Source organism: Canis lupus, chromosome 7 (genome assembly GCF_048164855.1).
Source record: "Canis lupus baileyi chromosome 7, mCanLup2.hap1, whole genome shotgun sequence".
In the NCBI taxonomy this organism is placed as follows: Eukaryota; Metazoa; Chordata; class Mammalia; order Carnivora; family Canidae; genus Canis; species Canis lupus.
Genome location: NC_132844.1, coordinates 44,821,852 through 44,848,142, shown reverse-complemented (window position 1 = coordinate 44,848,142; position 26,291 = coordinate 44,821,852). Strand labels below are relative to the sequence as shown.

The following is a 26,291-nucleotide window of genomic DNA, read 5'->3' as shown; positions in this document are numbered from 1 at the left end:
TTCTTTTTTTTTAAATATTTTATTTATTTATTTTCATGACAGACACAGAGAGAGAGAGGCAGACGGAGAAGCAGACTCCATGCAGGGAGCCCGAAGTGGGACTCGATCCTGGCACCACAGGATCCTGCCCTGAGCTGAAGGCAGACGCTCAACCGCTGAGCCACCCAGTCGCCCAATATCATACATTTTTCAATAAAAATTTCAGAACTCTTCAATATTAACTTAAAAACAATTTTAATAAAACATTACTACTTTATGCATTTTATGGAAACACAAAATCAGAGGAGTGATGTCAGCAAAATGTCAGAGTAGGAAGCCCTGAAGTCTCCTTCCTCCCACAAACACACTGATTGAGAAACAATTTATATATTAATTCCCTTTATGAAAAATCAGAAACTGATTGAAAGCTCCCTTACTCTGGGAAATGGTAAAACCAGACTCACTGAAGCCAGAAGGAAGATTCTGGACACTCTCAGATAGACACTGCCTTTAGCATAGTGTATATAATCAGGAAGAGACCCCTAGCTCCTGGTTTCACCCAGAAGAGAGAAAGGATTGGTTTGCATGTCCAATATTCCACATTTTCTAAAGGTGTACCCCAGAGGTTTGGCTTTTGTCTTGTCAGTCTTGGAGCTTTGATGGGACTAGCAAAGTCTAACAACTACAGGTAGAATGGAAATGACAATTTGGGCTGGTAGATGCCATTAATCCTTCCCCTTGCTCAGTACAGAATGAGCAGATTAAACAATAACAATAACAAACAAATAAACAAAAAATCCTTTTTCTCAATTTTCTCCTGATAAAGGAAAGAGTTGCTATGGGCATCCAGCATCTCAACTTGTCTGAGACTGCCTAAGGGACTAGCATTTTCTTGAATCTCTGAGAGATCCAGGATAGCCCAAATGCCCAAGGGAGAATGGAAATAGTGACTTGGACTAGTAGATGCCATAGTTCCCCCACTGACTCAGCACAGGGCAAGCAGACAAAACTATAGCTGCTTGCTTTTCTCTGGGAAGGGAAAGAGTTGGTAGAGGTCTCCAGAATCTCTGGCCAGGCTGATTGGTAGGAGTCTTCTGCTGTACAAGGCAAGGTCTGTAAAGACTGGAGGTACCTGGTGTCTTCAATGTGAGACATCAACACAGAGAGTCAAAAGAATGAAGAACCAAGCAAAGATGTTCCAAAAAAAGGAGCAAGATAAAATTCCAGAAACTGACCCTAATGAAATAGAGTTATATGAATTACCTGACAGAGAGTCAAAATTAACTCTCACCAATGTTTAGAGAACACTGAATGAATAATATGGTAATTTCAACAGAGATAATATATTTAAAAATATTAAATAGAAATAATGGAACTGAAGAACATAATAACTACACTAAAGAATTAACTGAAAGTATTCAACAGAAGACTAGAACAATTAGAAGAAAGGATCAGTGAACTGAAACACAGTGAGAAATCATTCAGTCAGAGGGGAAAATAGAAAAAAGAATAGGGCACATGGGTGGTTTCAGTTGGTTAAGCGTCTGACTCTTCATTTTAGCTCAGGTCATGATCTCAGGGTCATGAGATTGAGCTCCATGACTGGCTCCACACTCAGCTTGGAGTCTGACTGGGATTCTCTCTCTCTCCTTCTCCCTCTGCACCAAACCACATCCTCCCAACTCTGTGACGTATGTACTCTCGCTCTCTAAAGTAAATCTTTTTTAAAAATAAAAAGAGTCAAGAAGGTTAAGGAAATTATAGGAAGCCTTATAGCTTTCCTGATAAAGGAAAGAGTTGCTGTGGACATCCAGCATCTCAACTGGATGAGTTAACAATATATGAATTGTAGAAGTTCTGGAAAGATGAGAGAGAGAGAAAGAGAAAGGCCCAGAAAGCTTATACAAAATAATGGCTAAATCTTCCTAAATCTGGAGAAGGAAATAGACATCCAGATCTGAAAAGCCCAAAGAAATCCACACTGAGACACACTGTAATCAAACTGCTAAGTCAAAGACAGTTTTGAAAGCACCAAGAGAATGACTTGTCATATGCAATGGTACTCTCAACACTATATAAGCAGATTTATCATTATAAATTTTGCAGGCTATAAAGGAAGTAGGATGACAAGGGAAAAAAAACCTGTCAGTCAAGAATACCATATTCAGCAAAACTCTCTTTTAAAAATGAAGAGGAGATAAGCATATTTTCAGACAAACCTGCAACATCCCTGATGAAGATAAATGCAAAACTCATCAGAATACAAGTGTGATTTATTTGCAGGATATAAGAATGGTTCAACACACAAAAATCAATTAATGTGATACATCACCTTAACAGAATAAAAGATAAAAATCATACAATTATTTCAATAGATGTAGGAAAAGGATTTAACAAAATTCAATGCCCTTTCACAATAAAACATTTAAAAAAAAACCTAGGAATAGAAGGAAATTACTTCAACATAATAAGTGTCATACTTGACAAGCCCAGAGCTTACATCATACTCAATAGTTTAAAACTGAAAGATATTAATTTAAGATCTGGAATAAGACAAGGATGCCTATTCTTGCTACTTCTATTCACCAGAGTATGGAGTTTTAGCCAGAGAAATTATATATAATTTATTATATATATATATATATATATATATATATACACACACACACACACACACACATATATGCACATACTTACCCCTATATGTATGTATGTATGTGTATATATATATGTGTGTGTGTGTGCATGTATACACACAACAAATGTTGGTGAGGATGTGGAGAAATCACAACCCTTGTCCATTGCTGATAGGAATGCAAAATGGTGCATCTAGTATGGAAAGTAGCATGGAGTATGGAGTAGTTATTTTTCCCTAAAAAATTAAAAATGGAACTACCATATGATCCTGCAATCTCACTTCTGGGTATTTATTCAAAAGAACTGAAATCAAGATCTTGAAAAGATATTAACACTCCTATATTAATAGCAGCACTATTCACAATAACAAAGATGTAGAAATAATCTAAATGTCTGTTGACAAACCAACAGATAAAGAAAATGTGTATGTACATAAAACAGAATACTATTCTTTAAAAATACAAGGAATTCAACCTTAAAAAAAGGAGTTTGCCTTTCGGCCTTTAAAAAAAAGGAAACTCTGTAATAAGTGACAACATGGATGGACCAGGGGACATTATGCTAAGTGAAGGAAGCCAGGCATGGAAAGACAAATATTGAATGATTCTAGTTACACAAGGCAATATGTTTCCTTGTATTTAAGTATAAGAATTTCATTAGTGTGCATTCCTAAACTAGAGAATTTTGTTGTTTAGGATACAAACATCTTCCACTTTATATGTGATACTAAAAGGATTTACAATGCAGATTAAAAACATACTAAACTCTCTCCCTGCAGTTGCAATTTCAATGCTTGTTAGAACAGGAAGCAAATGTCCAGTTAGATTCCCCCCTCTTTTGCCAAGAGAAAACACTGGTTCTTAACAGAATGCTGCCAATATCCTTTCATTCACCATCATGAACTTAAAGAGAGATAGTCATTCTTCTTATGTTTATCAATGATCTCCATGTCAGAAAAACTAGGAGATGCTTTTCAGCCCTTATTCTTTATAGACCCATTTAGCAGGGTTGAACACCTCCTTTTTCATGAAACTTGTTTTTCTTCTGCCTGCTATAATAACAGCACATTTTCCTGATTGTGCTCTTAACTTCTCTGTCTACTCTGCATTCAGATACTTAAATTACCTTCTCAGTTTTCTCCAGGACTGTGTTCTGGTTCTTCTCTTCTCTTTCTCCTCGCTCTCCCCTGAGGTTATCTCATCTGGTCACATATATTTAAATACTACATGCTGAGAATTCTCAGAGTCATGAACACAAATATAAGTTACCTCAGTAACTCCTGTGCAAACCTCACAGATATCTCAAATTTGAAGTGCCCAAACTAATCATCTCCTCATTTCCCTGCAAATCTGTACTCCCCAGTTTTCCTTATCTTAGTAATGGGACCCCCATGTTCTTGCTTAAGCTGTCAGAAGCCTTAGACTCATGCTTGATATCTCCTTCTGACTACTTACTTCATAGATTTATGTGTATAGACCTGCATGTATTTTTTCTACATTTTCTGATGAGATTAAGTAATTAGGGTGAGGCAGATACAGTGTAAATATAAGCCAGTGTTCTTGAATAAAGGGAACTATGATTAAATGTATGGAGAACTTTTCAGAACTAGACGCAAACATAAATGGAGGAATTCAAGAGAGATCCTTACAATGTTGGAAACATACAGATTAATTAAGAAAGGATCTGGAGTAGAGAGATACTCAGAAGTAGGCCCTCCCAAACTCCTGGCAGAATTTTTCAAGGATATCAAGAAATAGAGGCAAAAGTGATAAAGGTATGGGTCGGAGCAAAAAATGGAAGAGCAGTTGGTAGAGAAAGGTGGAACTGTGGGAGGGGAATCTGTCTTCATGTTGAGTAGGAGCCAGTTTTTGTTGTACAACTGAGTGTGGAGTCCACAGGGAATTACTGTTTAAGAAAGGCAAGCCATTGCATGGAAATAAATTAAAAGTTATACTTATATTTGCAAGAAATGAGAAATAATTCCCTTTGGGTTGATCTTCACCTGATATTTTGTTGATTTGTAGCCAAATGCCATTGATGGTGAAATAGATAATTAAAGGCCTAAATGGTGTCCTACAGACTGGCCAAGTGAATAAATGAATGACTTAGCATATAGCCTCTAGAAGAAGTTATGGATTTTGAAATGCTGCAATGATACTCTGATGTCTCTATTACGTTGCTTATGCTTATCAGAGATAGAGGTTATATAAATAATTATTTAAAAGACTTTTGATTAATAAAGAGTGATTTTTCTTTTTTAAAGATTTTTATTTATTTATTCATGAGAGACACAGAGAGAGACAGAGGCACAGGCAGAGGGAGAAGCAGGCTCCAGGCAGGGAGCCTGATATAGGACTGGATCCCCGTTCTCCAGGGTCATGCCCTGGGCTGAAGGTGGCGCTAAACCGCGTAGCCACCCAGGCTGCCCCATGATTTTTCTTTTTAATATCAAATAAACAGAAAGTAAGGTGGAAATTAACTGTTTTGTTTTGCTTTGTTTTTCACCATTTACATAATTCCAGAGGGTTGAATGTGGTCATCTTTTGAAAATTACTTTCAATTGTGTGTTTCCATTTATTTTTGATTGATTACCTTGTATTTATATAACAAGTATCTTGGAAGAGCTCAAAAAGGCTAACAAGTGTCCTCTAACAGTCTATCATAAACAATTTACTGAGGGTCATTTCCTCCTTAAATGTATACTGAACGGTGATGAGCAATATAAGCTACCAAAATATTCTGACATAAAGGGAAATATAGATGACTGAGGTGATTTTTTTCCCTTTATTCTTCAGGAATCAATCACAACTTCCAAAGGAGGACTCTGTCATTATGTTTTAGATCATTAATTTAACAGTAACTTTTTTGACTAAAAGATTTTTATGGCTGATGATTGACTGGTTTCTTTGTAAAAGTGAATGGGTTTATAGCAGATTAATTATTGAATATGTAAATCAATGTTTTAAAAATATATAAAATAGATAATACTTGTCTTAACAAAGTGTTCTTGTTTTCCAAAGGGATTCACTTAAAATTTTAATAATTATTGAATTCCTCTATTATGTTGAAATTAAAAATTAAGTTAAAAATTTAAATGAGTATTTGGATTCTTGAATCAATCACTCTTATGAACTAAAAGTTTGTGTCCCCCTAAAATTCATGTTAAAATCCTAATCCCCAATATGTTGGTATTAGGAAGTAGGGCCTTTGGGAGGTGACTAGGTCCTAAGGGTAGAGCCCTCATGAATGGAATTAGTGCCCTTATAAAAGAGATCCTGGAGAACTCTCTCAATCCTTCTGCCAATGTGAGGACGTAGCATAAGACAGCTGTCTATGAACCAGGAAAGGAGCCCTCATCAGACTACAATCTATCAGCACCATGATCTTTTGACCTCTGTCTTCATAACTTTGAAAAATAAATGTTTGTTGTTTAAGTCACTCATTCTAAGGTACTTCTGTTGTGGCAGCCCAAATGAATTAAGTTAGTCACTTAGTCTTTAAAAATTCCCATTCTGGGCAGCTCGGGTGGCTCAGCGGTTTAGCACCGCTTTCAGCCCAGGGTGAGATCCTGGAGACCCGGGATTGAGTCCCACATCAGGCTCCCTGCATGGAGCCTGCTTCCCCCTCTGCCTGTGTCTCTGCCTCTCTCTCTCTCTCTATCTCCCTCTCTGTCTCAAATAAAGTCTTTTTTTTTAAATTCCTATTCTATATAAGAGTACATGCTATCATAAATTCTGTTTTTTAATATTAGTGATGACCTGAATGTGAAAAAGAAGAACTTGGCATCTTCATAGAACATTTTTATGTAACAATTTTTTTGTAGAAAGAAAAAAATCCACTAATGGCTTAACAATTTTACATATATAAAATTATCTTATATATATAAAATTATCTTATTTCCTTTTATATTTAGCAAAGAGAATAGCTGGTACCATTGTAACTTGGCCTGCATTTATTAACGAATTAAGGCCTGGTGTCCTTATGCAACTTAGGCCTGAAAGCAGGAGGGCAAGCACTGAAAAGTATAAAACAATTAAAGCACTACCAAGGGAAGTGTTCTCCTACCACCAGAGAGGGGGCATTTACTCTCGGACTCTGGAAGTTATCATTTATAGTCCTCCTCAGGGGACACAGAATTTTTCACACTTCAGGGACAAAATTGAAAGTGCCTAACTGTTTGATTCTCTCCTCCCTACTGAGCTCTGTGTGTTTTTGTTAAAGGAAGCATTAAACAACCTGTCAACATATACACATTGGATTAGGAACTCTTATTACGTGGAAGGCATCTGGCCAGTAAAAAAAGACGTTGGAAACTTACAGGAAAGAGAGTAAGTGTAACTTAGCACTTACTGGCTTGAGAACTCAACTATAGTTCTATTTCTTAGTGTTTAATACTGCAAACCTGTTGTTTTTAATTTTCTGAGCACTGACAACCCACTGTGCTTAAACAGCAGCTCTTAATCAGAACACAATAATTAGATAGTTAGAGGCTGCATGATACTTAGATATTCAAAGGGGCTGTACTGCACAGAAACAGGTTCACAAAGTTTTTTTTTTTCTGTTTTCTGATTCATCATGATTTCTCTTTTAGTACTATCATATAGATACTTTTTCTATTTTGCTTGTATCAATCATTTTGTACATAGCAATATAAGTGAATGTCACATACACACACACATACACAATTACTGTGACATACTGACAGTATATGGAAAGAATAAAAAATCAATAAGGGACTGACACAAAATCTTTCAAATACAGCATATTTAACAAGAAGAAGAAAACTGCTTAGTAGGCAGTTCTTTTAATTTCCAGATAACTTCACTGGTCTACACATTGATATTTCTCTAAATCTGATTGTGACAAATGTCCAGTTCTTCTGCATCACAGAATGAATACCACATTTTTACTGAGACATTCCCTTAATTAATGCCAATCCTTTCTAAAAAGGTTTTAGGAGAAGAAGTCTTCGGAATATAGTAAATTATTATTATCTATTTCTGCAACTTTACTTTAATCCTCTGTCTTCCCCTAGATACCTACACCTTTCTCTTTTTATTAACAAGCTTCTAGAAAAAGTAATCAAATATCTGTTGCTTCTTCTATTCCATTTATTTTTCCTCAAAAAGTAATAATTTATTTTTCTATTCTTATTGTTCTCCTGAAACTGCTGGTTGACCTTTTTAGCTTTGGTGTTGAACGTATACTCCTTTTGGAAATTCAGTCCTTGGTTTTTGCGAAAGTATTTTTCCCCCTTGTGCCAGTACCAATTTCTCTACTCTCTAACCACTTTTGGGGGCCCTTCTTCTTTAGCCCTCTCGTTGGCTACTGATCCCCATTAGCCCCAATTAGACAGACTATTAGCTCTGTCTTCTCCCATCCTACAAAATCAGTCCAATCAGTGATTGTTGCTTTCATTATCACCTGTATAAAGACTCCCATAGCCATACAGTCAGGATCACTTAAGAACTCAAGGCTCAAATTTCAAATAACTTACTGTATATCACAATGTCCTATTGATAGGATGATATGTAGCAGACATGTACTGATACAATGTTCATGGCAAACCAGCTGGTAAATATTTGAAAATTATATTTGCCCGAAATCAATGTAAATGCAAAAATGAACTTGCCATCTTCATAAATAATCTTATGATCCCCATCTGAAGTAAGACACTATAAATTCCCTATTTATATAAGCTATACTGGTCATACAAATTCCGATTTTTCTGTTTTTTTTTCCTGTAATTATTTACAAGTTCAATAGTTTTCATAATCATCCTCTCACCCTTATTGTTACAATACCATTTCTTGTTTAATTTTTCCTATTACCTAACTTTACCAATTCTTGACCTGTAATCTAGACCCTTCCAATCCTACACTTCAGCTGCTAGCAGGGTGAAAACTACATCAGATCACTCCTTGCTCAAACTTCTTAAATGGCTTTTATAGGCACCACTATTAAAATAAACAATATTTCTCATTTTATACAGGATCCATTATGCTCAGGCTCCTGCTCACTTTTCCAACATCAAGTTTCCTCCTGATCAATTCATACCAAACTCTATGCCTCTACAATAATGAGTTATTTCTATTCCTACTCCTCCTCTCCTAAGTTTGTCTGATACCTAAGCCTATGTGTATGATGTTCCATCTGCTTGGAATGACAGTCTACATATTATTTACCTGGTAGACACCTGGTCACTCCTCACATCTTTGCCTAATGACAAACTCCCTTATTCCCCCAGGAATTTCTATTTTTCTCTATTATCTTGTATTTTCTTATTTCTATTAGACTAAATACTTAACTTTCTAGAGACATTTCTGTACTCCTCAATAGAGTATTAGCTTCTTGAGTTTTGAGAACCTGCATTTAATTCATGTATGCCCATAAAAATTAAATTCTATATGAAATCTCATCTTTTACTTAGTAAATATACATAAAGCTGTGAAATAAGAAATTAACCCAAGTACAAATGACTAAAGATTAATTTATGTAAGTTTTTAGAATCCTATCATCCACTCTTTAATTAATCATACATATACCAGATGTTTATCGAACATCTACTACGTGATAGAAACTGTCCTTGCATTGAGATATAAAAAGGTAAACAAAACAGACATTTTCTACTCTTTTATAGAGCTTATAGGTTGTTTAGGAAAAAGTCAAGTGAAGTACATTACTGTAGAAAAAGTCACAAAAGTTTAATGGAGTAAAAGCAAATCTAAAATAATGTCTGCATACTTACAGACTGAATTCCCTTATTTTATTAAAGGCATATATGCCACATCAACTATGCAAGTGACTTTTGTTCTTTATGTATAATTGTTTTGAAATTTTCTAGCTTACATAAAATAGAGTCATAACATTTACATAAAATAGAGTCATAACATTTATAATATTGTGAGATTTATACCTAATTTATATTACTTGTGGGGCTTTGAAATAAGAGAAATTTAGATTTCCAATATTATAAAATAGCACGTTCAAATATGTAAAGTACAATGGTAAAGTAAGAGAAAAGATTCTTAAATGTAATAAGCGATTGGTACAGTTAACAAGCAACCTTAAATTTTTAAAGTAAGTCTTTGTAACAATACAAAATGGAACCAATAATCAATAGCACTTAAGTCAGCATGCAAGCTCTTATCCAAAAATATAGGTTAATAATGAAGACAATAAGCTTATCTAAATGGGAAATTTAGAGAGTGCATTGGCATATGCACAAAACTCTGGGGAGAACTTTTTACATTTTAGTAATGCCATATAAAGTGGAGTCTGGGAACAGTTGTCACAGTTCCATTTCTGAAATCAGATTTGTGGTGTGTTCTTAAGCCAACCCATTCATAAATTTAATGAAATCACTAGCATAGGAGTGAACAAAGGCCTATATGCTTAATATTATCATGAAATATACTGCACATGTATAGCCATATGATGGAAAAACAGCCTGATACAGAGCACTTCTGTGTAATGAGAACAGTAAACTTTTAGCATACTTTGGTAGGATAGATGGAGTCACATATGTTAGTAGAATTGCTTCAAATTTCTTTTTGAAACCATGAAGATATAGCTCCACTAACCAGGAAACTTTCCAGTTTTCCAGTTTTTCTTTTTTCATAAAATGATTATATGTATGTGTGTGTGTGTGTGTGTGTGTATGATATTTGATAATCTCAGTAAAAAAACTGAACAGAGGGATGCCTGGGTGGCTCAATAGTTGAGCACCTGCCTTCAGCCCAGGGTGTGATCCTAGAGTCTTGGGATTGAGTTCTAATTGGGCTCCCTGCATGGAGCCTGTTTCTCTCTCTGCCTGTGTCTGCCTCTCTCTCTCTCTCTCTCTCTGTCTCTCATGAATAAATAAATAAATAAATAAAATCTTTAAAAGAAAACCAGTTGAGTTAAAAAAAACCTCATATATATATATATATATATATATATATATACACACACACACAATCTATATATTATTTACATATAATATAGATTTACCTAAATATATATATTTTATACATTTACCTAACTATATCTCTATATCTTTCTATATTTTTATTATCTCTCTCTACAGACACCACACAGAGTCTATATATTATTTATATATAAAATATATATTACCTAACTATAAATACATATTTTGTATATTTACTTACCTATATCTCTATATCTATCTATCTATCTATCTATCTATATTTTTTTTCTACCTATATTTTTTAAGTAGGCTCCACATCCAGTGTGGAGCCCAATGCAGAACTTGAACTCATGAACCTGAGGTCAAGACTCGTGCTGAGATCAAGAGTCTGACACTTAACCATCTGAGCCACCCAGGTGCCCCCATAATAAATATATTTTAAAATATCAACAGAAATACCTGGATTGCACCATGAAGATATGGAAATCCACCAATAAAGACAGATCCTGATTCTGGCAAGGGTTTTCCAGATACATGATTCATAGATTCACTTGATTTTACAGTCCTCCCTAGAATAGTCAGTTCAGCTCTACATGGATCAAATTCTTGCCTGCAACCATTTAAGAAAAAAAAAAATTATAGTTTTAGCATGTTATATAAACATTTGCCTGACCAATTAAGTTTATATTAACAAAAGAAGAAATATTTAAGTAAATAGATTATCTCACCATAAAATCAACAAAGCCAGAAGTAGATTAATCTGTTTTAAATTAGAAACCCTTAATATTTTAAGTACATATATACAAAGTTAGATTTTGACAGAAAAAAAATTGTGGCCGTCACTTAATGAAATAAATATATCCTGGTAATTAAGAGATATTCTCATCATGACTAAAATGACATTTGAGTGTAACATTCTATTTCAGTTATCTACATTGTTAAATTTTCTGTGTGAATGAAACATGTAAAAAATTAGGTTTAAATATGGTTATCTTTTTGCCTATAGGAGTCTGTGTGTGTGTATGTTTCCAAGCACTCTGTTTTATTGGTCCATTATTTCTACCCCTGAATTTGTATAAGCTTGATTGAGCTTTTATAATATTTTATAATATAAAAATAATTTTTATTTTAAAATAAAATAAAATGCACCAATATTACACTGCCTGAAATACTGATACATTTTATTAAATCCAGATATTTGTAGCATAAATCCTCTAACTTTGTTCAGCTTTTTTTTTTAAAACTCAACTGTTTTTCTTTTAAAGATTTTATTTATTCATGAGAGACAGAGAGAGAGAGAGAGAGAGAGGGAGAGAGGCAGAGACACAGGCAGAGAGAGAAACAGGCTCCATGCAGGGAGCCCAATGTGGGACTCAATCCCAGGACTCTAGGATCACACCTTGGGCTGAAGGCAGGTGCTCAACTACTGGGCCACTCAGGCATCCCTCTGTTCAGTTTTTTGACTGAGATTATCAAATATCATTTTTTCCTTTTTTTCTCTTTATTGTGGTGAATTATGTCCACAGTTTTTTGAATGTTTGTCCAGTAATCTGGACTTGGAATTTTTTTTTGAGGAAAGTATTAAATATGGATGTAATGTATTTCTTAAATACAGCTATCTATGTATTATCATGTCCATTTTATTAAATTTTTTCTTAAAACATTTTCATTTGATCTGAATTTTCAAAAGTATTGGCATAAAATACTTTTATTTATAAAAAATATTGGCATAAAATATATTTCTGCCAAATATTATTCCCAATAAAAATATCATTGGTGTTGGGACTCTAATGATATGTCTCTTTCTTGTGATACAGGCTATTCATGCCTTTTCTTATTTGTTTAGCAGATCAATCTTGGTTGGAAGTAGCAAATTTCAAAGAATACACTTTCGGTATCGTGGATGGTTGCCACTGCATGTTTGTTTTCTACTCCATTATTTTCTGCTCTTATATTTATGATTTTCTTCTCTTTACTTTCTTTGGACTTAATTTACTCTCTTGTTTCAAGGGTGTTTAATACATGCTCTCAAGATTGTAAACTTCTTCCTAAGAATAAATTTACTGTGTACAAAAGTTCTTTCTTGTCATGTAATTCAAAATACTTCCTAATTTCTATTGTGATTTTTTTCCTTTGGTTCAAGAATTATTCAGAATTGTACAGGGATTTTCTGGTTATTTTTATATTATAAAATATTATAAAATATTATAAAAGCTCAGTCAAGCTTATTCAAAGAATATTCTCTGCTTCTAATACTTGAAATTTATTCACTTAGGCTGCATAGCCCACTATGTTCGATTTTAGTAATGTTTTCATAACCCCAGAAAGTCTGTTCTATATGTGTGAATACATACACACACCCAAATATACACACATTAAAGCACTTATGGAGCGAATAAAGAATAGGAACAATTGAATAAATCATGTTTATGATGCATGTACTTTTTTTTTCTTAAAAAATTTTGGAGATTTTTTTGAATCCTCCTTCTATCTATATATTGTGATACACAGTTAATAAAAACGAAGATCAGGTATAGCCATACAGATAACATTATGCTTTGATAAAGAAAGTTTTGCAAGTTTTAAAAAGGCAATGCTGTTTTATATATTAAGAACTTGGGAGAAAAATGTGTTGAACATTTTTAGAACCCATTTGATATTCTTGGATTCTGTATTTAGAAGCAAACTAGAAGCTTTCTGGGTTAATTACTTCTTACAATTAAGTTGTTAAAAATATCTTAGGGAGGATACAGCTTCTAGGAAGTTATTCATTAAATGATAAAAATAAAAACCACATCTACTTTTATCCCAATCAATCTTTAAATTTTAATGTTTGGAAAAACAATTTTTACTGTTTTGTGTTATTTAAAAATAGCAATAATAATTATTCACTAATACTTTGTTAATGAACTTATTTCCCATATTTCATTAAGCAAATGAAATCCAATAAACTATCAAACATATTTCTTTGGCCCTTGATTACAATAACTGAAAAGGTAACTTAAAAGCTTGGGATCCCTGGGTGGCGCAGCGGTTTAGCGCCTGTCTTTGGCCCAGGGCATGATCCTGGAGACCTGGGATTGAATCCCATGTTGGGCTCTCGGTGCATCCCATGTTGGGCTCTCGGTGCATGGAGCCTGCTTCTCCCTCTGCCTATGTCTCTGCCTCTCTCTCTCTCTGTGACTATCATAAATAAATAAAAAATTTAAAAAAGCTTTATATATATATATTATATATTATATATTGTATACACACATATATATGTATATATATAAGCTTTATATTATAAAAAGCTTTTCATTTATAAAGCTTTATAGCTTAATATATATAAAACTTTATATATTTATATATAAATTTATATATATATAAATATATACTCATTATAATTTATCCAACATCTAATTTTTAAAGACAAGGATCCAAAATGGATTCATTTATGCTAAGCCCCCATGTCACCAAACCAATACTTAAGAACAGTTTCAGGGGTCCCAGAAATGGGACCTTCAACCAACCCATTGCCTGATTAGCATTAGCTAGGTAATCTGCCTGATAATCCTCTGCCATCTCCTATAAGAAAAGTGAATAAACAATCTATTTTTTTTCTGCCTACTACAATTTCTTTATTTCTGTTCCTTTCTACCTATAAAATCCTTTGCCTTGCATAGGTCTTTGGAGCTCCTTCCTATCTGCTAGAATGAATACTTTGTATTCATGAATCACTGAATAAAGCTATTAAGAGGTTCGAAATTTACTCCATTAAATTTTGTGTCTAAAATACACATACATATGTATTTATGTATTTATATTATAAATTAGAATATTTTATTCTAATGAGAATATTTTCTTTTTTTCTTCATTAAATATCTGTACTTAGTTCATATTTAACTGTGGTGTTTATTCTTATGGATCTTACTACAGAATAAAAATGAGAAAACATGACATATAATACATATTAATTTAAAACATGATGGTTCTAAGTTGTGCAGGACAAACGACACAAATGCAGGGTAGAAATACTGGAAAATTGATCTCCATGTTATTAAGATGATTGTGGTAGGAAGAGGGAAGAATAATAGATATTAAAGATGTGATATTTTGAGAGATGGTGAAAGCTGGAAGAGAAATGAAAAGTAGAGTTTTAAAGCCTTTGTGTGTCTGTAGTTGAGAAAGAAAGCTCAGTTCAATGCCAGATCTTTAAGCTTCTCTACTTTGAGCATGTGGAACATGTTATTCTCTACTGAGATTATAGTTCATTCACTACAATGTCACCAGCATGAGGAGAGAGAGGCCTTTGTTATGTTCCTCCTGTATCCTCAAACCTCCAACAGGGCCTTGTAGGTGGCAAATACTATAGTATGTGTTGAATAATGAGTAGTTTTACAAGATATTATCTGAATTAAAATAGATGCTTAATGAATGACAGCATTTTTCTTTTGAAGATAGCATGCACTGTACTCTTTCTAATTATATTTATTAGAAAATATATCATAAAATGCTGAAACTATAAAAATAGAAAAGCACAATAACTTGCATTTACCAGAAGGAACTATTATTAATGTTCCTGCGATTTAAAACTTTCATGTTATGATAGAATGTTCTCCAAAGTTGAGAATGTAACATATAAACTTCCAGAATTTGCCTTCTTTGTCAATTTAATAATAAAAACATTTGTCTGTTAATATTATTCCAAACTATTAATTTTAGTGAATGCATAGTAATTGTTCATATGTTTGTACTTTGTTCTAAAATGTCCAACCCATTGGGTATTTGGAAATCTTTTTTAGTTTTTTCACCCTTTTCTGTAAAACTACAATATATGGCTGTTGCATACGTCTTAATACACACATCAATTTGTTTTCTTAGGAAAAATTCTGTAAGTTTAACTTGCAGTATATAAGCTTTCTCCATATGTATATATTACTAAATTTTCTTCAAAAATTTTTCTCAATTTACTGTCTGTTATGGTTAGTTTTATGTGGCAGCTTAGCTAGGCTATAGTCTCCTATTATTCAAACACTAATCTAGGTGTTGGTGTGAAGGCATTTTATAGATATGGTTAATATCTACATGCAGTTGACATGCAGTAAAGGGGATTACCCTCCATAATGTGAGTGGACTTCATCCAATCAATTGGAAGGCTTTAAAAAACACAATTGAAGTTTCCTTGAAGAAGAAATTCCACCTGTGGTGTGTAGCACTAGGTCCCACCCAGAAGTTTCCAGTCTGTAGGCCTGCCCCTCAGACTTTGTATTATCCAGTCAAACCTCACAATCACATAAGCCAATTCCTTGAAATAAATCTCTTAATATATGTCTTCTACTTGGTCTGTTTCTCTGGTAGTGTCCTGACTGATACAGATTTTGGTATGAACAGTACTGAGAGTACGGAGATAATTACTGGACCCAATGTATAGAAAGATCTTTTATATTATCTTTTAACTACACCAGTGAAGCAGTATTACTGTTAACTGAGTATGGAATTTGATTCTTTAATCGGAGCTGGAGCTGATAACAGTTTTTGTTAAAATCTCAAGACATGCCTCTCTTAATTAGTGTTAGCTCATAGAGTTTAGTTCCTTAAAAAGGTACTCTGCATGAGCAGTAATGGATTAGGTGATTAGCCTCTGATTATCAACTCTTGGCTATAAACTTGCCATGACTTCTGATCTGAATAAATAAACAGAACTCAAAGTATTAGGGAAAGATTCATATATCATGATAGGAGATTATTTATAAAAATATCACTTTGAGGCTTTTCTCTAAAATTTATTATGGTTTTTATTATTGATGTACAATTTCTATTCATTGTCACAAAGGGTAAACTGCTTCACCATCAACACTATTATCCATGTACTAATTTGTAGGCTTTCACCTTTGGATAAGTATGGGAATTTTTCTTTCATACTTAAAATTCTACATTGGGTTATTCTTGTTTTCAAAGCTATTATCACTTCTGAAATAAATTACCCACTGTAAATGAATACAAGGATGGCATATTATCTTTTCTAATACATATATTCCAGAGAGTTGGCAGCTAAGCTGAAGAAAGATGAAAATAAATACACCTCCATTACATGTGGCAGCTTAGCTAGGCTATATATAGCTTAGCTAGGCTCCATTATAACAATGTAGACCATCATGTTTTCCTTGCTGAAAATGCAATTCTAATATTTCATATACCCGGATTGTTATTTTATTCAAGAGACACACTTTTTAACAGCAGTCATATCTTTCCCCTTAGGCTCATTAGAGTGGAGGCAATGCTATTTTGATTGTGTCCGATTGAATCTAACAGGAATTGACTGAACATAAGAAAACAGTCTTACAACATTATTGTTTAGCATTTGCTGATGATACAGTTTGCCTAGCACACCATGCAGTGTAAAATTTTTCCATCAAGGATTTTAATGCTTTCTTTAAAATCAGTACACAGGGTACTTTAAAGGTCAAATGAGTAGAACATTTTTTTTGCATAATTATAAATATATATATAGAAGTCTTTTCAAGACTCCTGGTGTTTGAACTACCTTTAATTGTTCTTATCCCCAACTTACAGTGATTGCTCTTATTTGTCATTTGTATTCACATAATAGTAATCATTAACAACTCTCCATTACTTAGAACCTGAAAGAAATGTTTAGTGTGCCATAACTTCTATTCATTATGTTTAGGTATTCAGGGTAGATGCCAGGAAATGTCAAATAACTATACTGAAAACAAAGATGTGGGTAACCTACTGTTTTATTATTTGCATGCCTATCATCATACAGCAACAATTTCTAAGCTTCAACATGTCCTAGAAAAGACTAGAGGGAATACATGGAATAGGTCAATCTTATAAATAAACAATTAAAGAGGCAGCAAATAGTAAAATTTCATTATGTTGGACATTAACTCTATCATCTGATTATTCTTGAGCATTATAAAAGTCATGGTTTAGAAATTACTAATTTCTATCATATATTTAAGAAAGCATTTTCAATTGGCAGTGATTAAAACTTACCACAGAACCTGAACATGTGTGTATTCTCCTTATTAACAGACTATCATATTCACATTGAAAACACCAGTTTATTTAATCAGCCATAAACATAAAAATAAATTACTATAAAATCAAAATAACTATACTTTCAGGGAGAATTTAGATCCCTAAGCTGTCTATTCACATAAATAGAAATAAAGATAAATATTAATTCATATACTTGATGCCAATACACAATTATATATATCAGATCAAATTACCTTTGATATCTAGGGATATTTTATATGAATCAGCTTAAAAGAAATTTATTGTTTCATCAAAAATTGATTTTTTAAGAGGGAATTAAATAAATAGAGGATATTTCTTTTATGAAGGGGGATTTGATTCCTGTAATATTTATTCAGGTAGTTTCCACAGGGGACATGGAATTGCACCCAGCTTCCACTCCTCATAACATCTTTGAAAAAATTAAGTTAAATTCTTCAATTTAAAACTTTGGAAAGTAAATTATTGCCAAAAATATTAATTCTAAAAATCTTTATCTGGAATCCAAGCACCCACCCCTCCAATTTAGGCTCTTATTTATCTGTATCTCTGACAGCTCCACAACAGGAATTTTCTATTATTTAGATAAGTCTCCTCATTGTTCCACCTGCCAAGGTTTCTCTTCCAACCATTTAAATGCTGCTCATAACTAAGAGCTTACTTAAGTTTCACTTATTACCTATATGTTATTAATATTTGCAGTCTTAATGATCTCTTCACCATCTAATACCACCAACAGTGTGCCATTCTTTTTTGCATTCAATTATGTAGTGTGTTCTCTCATTATGTGACTGCTTTGTTTCTCCAGTGAAAAAATAACCTCTCTATTGGCAGAGTTATGATTTGTCTATCTTTGATTTTTTTTAATAAAACTAAGGCATTGGCCTACTGGCCTTAGAAAAATCAATTTTGCATTTTAGTTTATAGCATCAATTGTATTCCTAGAAATACATCAACTATTCCCTTAAGGTGGTTTTACAGAAGTAGCCTTGTTGTGGTCAGGAAGCCCACAAGCTGCCAGGTACTTAAATTCCACTTCCACTGTGACCATAGACTGGCCCTGGTTTCCATGTTAGGATTGGATTATCCCTCTGCCCATGGGACTTTCTACTGGCAAAGTAATTGTTGGCATTCATTGAGCCATAGTCAGATTTTCTAACAATTATGGGCAGCTGAGCAAAGAGTAGCTAAAAGCTCTGAATTTAGTATTGAAGATATCACGTAATTGAATTGTTTCCTAGCTAGTTCTAAGCTAAGTATTATTCTAGTCAATTTTTCTTTGGGCCTTATACTTTTGGAACATTGTGAATAAATTTTTTTTTAAGATTTTATTTATTTATTTGAGAGAGTGAGTATGTGAGCAGGGAGGGGGTGGAGGGAAAGGGTGAGAGAATCTCAAGTAGACTCTACTCTGAACATTGGAGCCCCACACAGGGCTTGATCTAATGGCACTGAGATCATGGTCTGAGCCAAAACCAAGATCACACACTTAACCAACTGAGTCATCCAGGCACCCTTAAGATAAATTTGTTTTAACCTTTATGTTATTATCTGCAACAAAGATTTTTCCACATCATGTCATGATTCTTTTGAAAGACTGTTCCCTGCTAAAATTTCTGATCTTTGCACCAGATAAATGGATTTTTAAGTATATTTTTGCATTTATAATTGAGATTAAAAACAGTGATATGCTTAATATCCTATATTAATTATAGTGGCTCTAATTAAATTATATTTCAGGGTCTCTAAAACAATACTCAATACTAATATAATTGACATTAGATTATTAGATACAAGATCACTGATTAAATTTAATCAGGAACAAAATATCTAATTATTATCTTTATCATTATGAGCAATTAGCCACGTTAGGCATAATTCCTTAAGATGAAATATCTACTTTAGAAAAAGAACACTAGTAAAACCTCATAAGTTAGATTAATTTAGCACACATTTATACCTTAGTTTGGTAAAATTATATAAATATTTTAAGTATGATATTCATAACTTCTGAATACTCATAAAATGTGTCTTTAAAATTTTATTTTCTGAAATATTAAAAGGATAAAGTAAGCCAGCAGAATAATTGTGAAATATAATTTATTAGTTTTAAAGAGAGTTTATATAGTGGTACCTTAATTTCTACCATGGGCAATCCCTCAGAAAATCTTTGGTTACATTGTGACTGCCTTTAAAACTGTTCAAGAAAATATCAAAAGTGGAAGTGATAGAGGAAGTCCATTTACTCAGAGAAATAAGGGTAGGATCAAAAAGCAGATGGAAATGTATAAAGTGATAGGATGATGAAAACATCCTCAGAGAACCTCCTTTCATTCCCAAATCTAAAAATTTGCCCTTGGAGTTTCAGAGACATTGAGAGCTCGTGTATGGCTTACACTGCAAGTGTATACCTAACATTTTTTATGGGGCTAGTCAACACATCACACTTTCAAAGAGTGCTAACGATTTCATTATGAGAATTTAGAGAGTAAGTCTGTAGTCAGATTAGTTACAGAATTAAGTTCCACAAAGCTCAACATATTGGTGGGCATTTTCAGTTTAATCTAGTTGCAGTTCCACAATTATTCATAAAGCCTATTTGCCTTAAGAAATGTCACTGGGGATTCCATATTATTCTTCTGTATCTTTTATTTGGGAGGGGGGAAGAGAAAATGAGGCACCGTAGCTACCTGATACCATATATGCAGTTTCCTCATTTGAATTTCATTTTAGAAATACCTACATTACTTCTGTTCCCTGGTCCTTTCCTAAATTGCTCAGTATATAAATAAATATGTAAATGTGATATATATGTATACAAAATATGTATACACACACACTTTTAAGAAGAAAGAGGGAAAGCACGGACTTTGGAGTCAGAAAGAATTCCTTTGACTGTCAGGTTCATCACTTATCTAGGAGACATTTACTCTTAATTTGTCATACAGGTATTTTTCAATATTATTATGTGTCAGGCAAGACAGTCCACACTAGGATACAAGATTGGCAAAACAGCATTAGTGCCATATTTTGTAATTCAAATCTCAAGAGAGAGGATGACATAAAGTAAGCATCAACATGCTTAAAAGAGTTGGGGGGTCGATTTAAACTGAGATGTCAGGGAACAAATTCTCACAGGAGATTTGAGATGGAAACTGAAAAATAAGCAGCTATCAGTAGACCAGCAGAATAAGGTAAGAATGTGCCAGGCTGAGACAACATCATAAACAAAAGCCCCTGAGGGCACAAGGAGGACTTGGGCAAATTGAAAGAAAACCTGGGGGTACTGGAGCACAATCTGTGTGTGTGGGAATGTTGGCAGGAAAACAGGATTAGAGAAATGGGCAAGTCTGTTTAACTTTTTTGATACTCCATTGCAAGTTTAATGGTAAAAATGTGTATCAATCCGCACATCTTTTGACCGTCAGATAGAAAACTTGAGTGTTTGAAAAAATAAGTCAGACACCCAATAAATGCTTTTTTGTTTGGTTGATTACTTTTGTTTGATGCTTTAGTTTCCTAGGTCTGCCATAACAAAATACCACTGACTGGAGGGCTTAACAAACAACAAGAATTTATTTCCTCACAGACCTAAGGGCTGGGAATCCAAGATCAAGGTGTTAGCATGTTTGGTTTACCCTGAGAGCCCACTCTTTGGTTTACCTTGGCTTTTTCCCTGTATCTATGGCCTTTTCTCTTGGCACACACATTTCTGGTGTCTCTTCCTCTTCTAATAAGACATTGGTTATATTTGATTAGGGCCCACCCATATAACTAGATTGAACCATAATTCCTCCTATAAAGGCCCTATCTCCAGATACAATCACATTCTAAGGTACTCGGGGTTAGGATTTCAACATAGGGATTTTGTGGGCACATAGTTAATCCATAATATTTTGTTTGTTCAGAATGTTGTTAAATTGGAAGTCTGTTTCTCTCTTTCACTCCAGGTTAGATTATCTTAAACTCACTCTTTTCTCTGGAAGGGTTTTTAACCTGTAATTCTCTTGCTTTACCTTACTTCTCATTTTATGCTCTGCATGCAGTTGTGTCCTCCTGTCTTCAAAGAATCAGTATTCTAGTTGCTTTGCTCTGAATTTATTGTTTAACTCAGGGTCAAAAAGTGGATAAGCCCATAATCTTATTTATATATCATATACAAAATAATTTTTGTGTTCTAGACTAAAGTTAGATTTAAACTATATGTAGTCGTGAATAAAAGAAATGCATTTACCAAAGAACAGATTGCATGAATTAAGGATAATACTGGTAGAGAATAGGGGAGGAGGGCAGGGGGTGGGGGTGAATGGGTGACGGGCACTGAGGGGGGGCATTTGATGGGATGAGTACTGGGTGTTATTCTATATGTTGGCAAATTGAACACCAATAAAAAATAAATTTATTATAAAAAATACTGGTAGAGAATATTAATAAAACAATGGACTAGGTAATTTAATAAAAGTGTTATTATTATCAACAGAAAACTATTGAGGCAAAACAAAAAACTATTTAAATGACACTAAATTGAGAAAAAGAATGTTCAAAGAACTATGAAAAATGTACTATTCAATAGAAGTCTGTTAAAATGCAGAGATCTAGCTCACCCAGACATTTATTACTACCATATATTCTAGGTGAAACTTAGTCATCCTTTCCTTATTCACCCATAATAGATATATTAAGTGTTCTGTATTGCATTATCTTGTTTACTGTAAACATTATTATCCCTATTTTACATCTGAGATAATCAGGATTCAGAAGTTTGCATAGAGCAACTTGTCCAAAACCACTACTAATGGCTCAACAGCTGGGATTTCTTGATCCATGATTCCAAAACCATGCTGCTTTTTCTTTTTTTTTTAAAGATTTTATTTATTTATTCATAGACACAGAGAGAGAGAGAGAGGCAGAGACATAGGCAGAGGGAGAAGCACGCTCCATGCAGGGAACCCGATGTGGGACTCGACCCCAGGTCCCCAGGATCACACCCCAGGCTGTAGGCGGCGCCAAACCGCTGTGCCACCGGTGCTGCCCAACCATGCTGCTTTGTTTGACTTCCTCTGATATACCAAGGGGAAAAGCAGAGAGGCAAGCCATCATATAGATGTAATGATGAACCTCTGCAATGTGTACATGTGCCCAAGAGACTAGTTATGAAGAGTCATATGAGATCCATGGAAATCAAAGGATAATATATTTGAGAATGGCTGATGAAGGTTCACTTCTATCAAAAACACACAGACATGTGTGGGCACTCACCAACACAGCGAACAATAAAGTTTCATGAGCAATTGGGTTTCATCATCCATCAGACAAAAGCTGCTCTGGGAAGACTTGTTTAGGCAAACCCAGTGTAGCATTAAATCCATCATCACAATGACATCTATATTTATAGGGTCTCAAATTGCAGCAACTTCAGACTCAGAAATCATACTTATGACCATTCTTTCAGATAAGTTGAAGATGGACAATAAAATTGAAATGAAAATTGATGATTTGAACCATAAAATTTTAGCTTTCAGTTATATTGGCTGCATATAGCCAAACTCAAAACCCTGGTTCATTCTTAAAGTGTTCTTTAAATTGGAATTGACTCTTAGAGAAAGGCTTCATCAGTTATCATGGGAGATAATATTTAAAACAGCAAAATAGAGAGATGCTGGAACATCCTGACATACCTGGCGCAGAAAGAGAAATAAGGGTTCTAATTCCTCACCTGAGATGTTAAATCAGATTAAGTGCTACAGAAATGTAAATTGTCTTCAAATTGTTTTTTATATGCTGGTTTTAAAAATTAGATAACAACTTTAAATATCACTATATAGTATAAGCATATAAATATATATTTATACACTCATCACATAATTTTTTAAAAAGTAATATATAACAGTTTTAATAGAAACTATCTTTGGAATAGATTTCTGTTCTAATTCTTTGGATTAAGAAAAAAGTTTTATAGAAAAGCAAATGGAGAATAGTTAATAATATTTTCTCATTACTGTGTTTGAAACATAATGCTTTTGACAAGACCTGTAGGATCTAAAGATATAAAACATAAGTGCAATTATAACTGCTTTGTAAAAGAAAGGAACTGGAGGAAGTCACAACTTTGTGGGTTAGTGTATCTTTTCTGTAAACTGGGTAACCTGGGTTTAATAGCCTGGATATAGCAGTAATTATATATATAATATATATATATGTATATACATATATATATGTATATATATATGGGAAAGGGAGGGAGAGAATCTTAAGCAGGCTCCATGCTAGTGTGGAGCCTGACATGGGGCTCAATCTCACAATCCTGAGGTCATGACCTGAACTAAAATCAAGAGATGGACACTTAACTGATTGAGCCACCCAGGTACCCTAAAATAGGTTCCTATAACTTTTGTACTAAGCTGAGAGCTTAAAGGAGGGGTGATCTTTAGTATGTCTAAGAGTATAATGATTCCAAGACCTGAGCCCAAGCCTGGGTGCAGAGATAATGTAAATTCCAAGATAGGGTGCTCTTACATAATATATATTTTTTAATTTGTTTATTTTTGAGAAAGAGCATGAGAGGGGGGAGGGACAGAGGGAGAGAGACAAGCAGAACATAGAGCCTGATGCAGGGTTCGATCCCAGGATTCTGAGATCATGACCTGAGCCAAAGTCAGATGTTTAACTGAGCCACCCAGGCACCTCAGGGTGTTCTAATGCTGAGTTAGTCCCTTGTAGAAAGCCCCATGCAGCATATATTCATTTCTCTATGACAGTAAAAAAAAAAAATATATTTATTTATTAAAGATATTATTTATTTATTTGAGAGAGAAAGAGAGAGAGAGAGAATGAGTGGGAGGAGAGGTAGAAGAGAAGCAGGGAGCTCAGCAGGGAGCCCAATGTGGGATTCCATCCCAGGACCCTGGGATCATGACCTGAGCGAAGGCAGACGCTTAACTGACTGAACCACCCAGGTGCCCAAGTAAACAGAATTTATACACAAGAACTTCTGTGCTATCTGTGAGGTACAGAGAATATTACTTTCCCTTTTTAGAAATGACCTGGAAGTTTAATCTAGCAAAACACAGAACCAACTCTATCAGGAGGGAGATGGTGAGAGTTTGGGCAAACAATAGGATCTTGGAAGGAGGTGGTCACAAACAGACTGTACCTTGGGCCTTGTTATTGGGCCTTGGTTGCAAAAACTTCACAAAAACCATATTTTGAAAAAGGAGATCTGAAAAAAAAATACTTCTGTTGTTATTTGTAACTGTGTAGGAAGAAGAAAATAAAACGAAGTCTTAATAAAGTTAGGAGATACGCAGTCCTTACTGAGGGTAGCTGACCACAATTATCATAGTTATATGTTGCTGGGTCTGTAGGGTCTTAAGCGCATTTATGCACATTTTGATATACCTGAATTGTTTTAAAAAGACATGTACCATGCAACTGCTCTTAGCATTTATTTGGAAACCAAAAGGGGGAAAAGCAAGTTCATTTGGTGGGGCTAGATCTCATTTTAGATAGCCTGGTATTTAGAAAATCCAGCACTGTCCATTTAGAGTAAGGAGTGATTCTATCAGTGGAGGGAGCCACAGTTGAACCACTATTAGAAAAATCACAATTTTCCAAACTAGGGCATTCATAAACTCTCAAGAGTATGTTAATACCAATAAATGAAGATTCAGGATATAACTTAATGTGGTGGGACCCATGAGCCCGTGAACTGACATAGCATTCTGGGGTCCTGGCTAACATTTTCTCTTTGACTCTAAAAAGTAGTATTCTATGTTGGGGAGCATGTTCTGATGGCTAATAGAAACTCATCATATACATATATACATACACACACACACACACACACACAACAAAGCTGATTCATTGTGTGTTTTTTTTTACCATGGAGTGAGTTCTCAGAAATATATCAAAGATTGAATGTGATTTGTACTATATCTAGTTTCAAGGTTTTATTAATTGGAAATATGTCTCATTGCTAACTTGCCATTACTGGAATTTTTATGTCCAATGAACTTTTTACTTCAACTGAAGCAAAAACTCCAGTGGTCTTTGAGGGGGAGAGAAGGCTAATAATTACTGCCATTGTAAGACAATTTTAGTCGGATTTAAATGAAAACAAATTTTTACATTATATGGCTTTAAGCCATGGTCCTTTATCATATTTTTTAAAATTATCATATATTTAAACTTAAAAAGCCAAAGCCTTTTGTGTGTAGGGGGAGAGGGGATGTTCGTATTATTTTTACAAAACATGAAAAATTCTTTGTCTTTCAGAATGACGTGACAAAACACACTAAATCTCATCAATACCTGGGATAAACTGAAATGTGACACACTAACTCTGATGTGGATATATTGTTTTTTTCTTCCTTGTCTATGTACTCCCTGCTACTATAGTAATAAGCTGTCACTGCTCAGGGACATTTTATTTTTTCAGACAAAAGTCTATAACTTTTGTGTTAAGTGAAAAAACATTAGACTTTTAGAAACTCAAACTTTTCAATTAGGTAGTAATTTTTTTAAATCCTGATTATATGGCCAGCATAAAGAATAATCAATTTTAAGAAAAATATTGGGGCACCTCGGTGGCTCAGTCAGTTAAAGGTCTGCCTTTGGCTCAGGTCATGATCCCAGGGTCCTGGGATGGGGGTAAGCTCCGTGTCCCTTGCTATGCTCAGTGGGGAACCTACTTCTTCCTCTCCCCTTGCCCCTCCCCCCACATTTGAGCTCTCTTTCTCTC

At 34.1% G+C, this 26,291-nt stretch overlaps 1 protein-coding gene across 1 annotated transcript in view; it reads right to left on the bottom strand.

Annotated features, from left to right (window-relative positions):
- The window catches only part of EYS (eyes shut homolog), a 1,513,100-nt gene that overhangs the window by 524,506 nt on the left and 962,303 nt on the right, over nt 1-26,291 (bottom strand). The window contains exon 26 of the mRNA XM_072832461.1: nt 10,985-11,135. Coding sequence (XP_072688562.1) covers nt 10,985-11,135 — 151 coding nt within the window. The remainder of the gene's footprint in view (nt 1-10,984; nt 11,136-26,291) is intronic.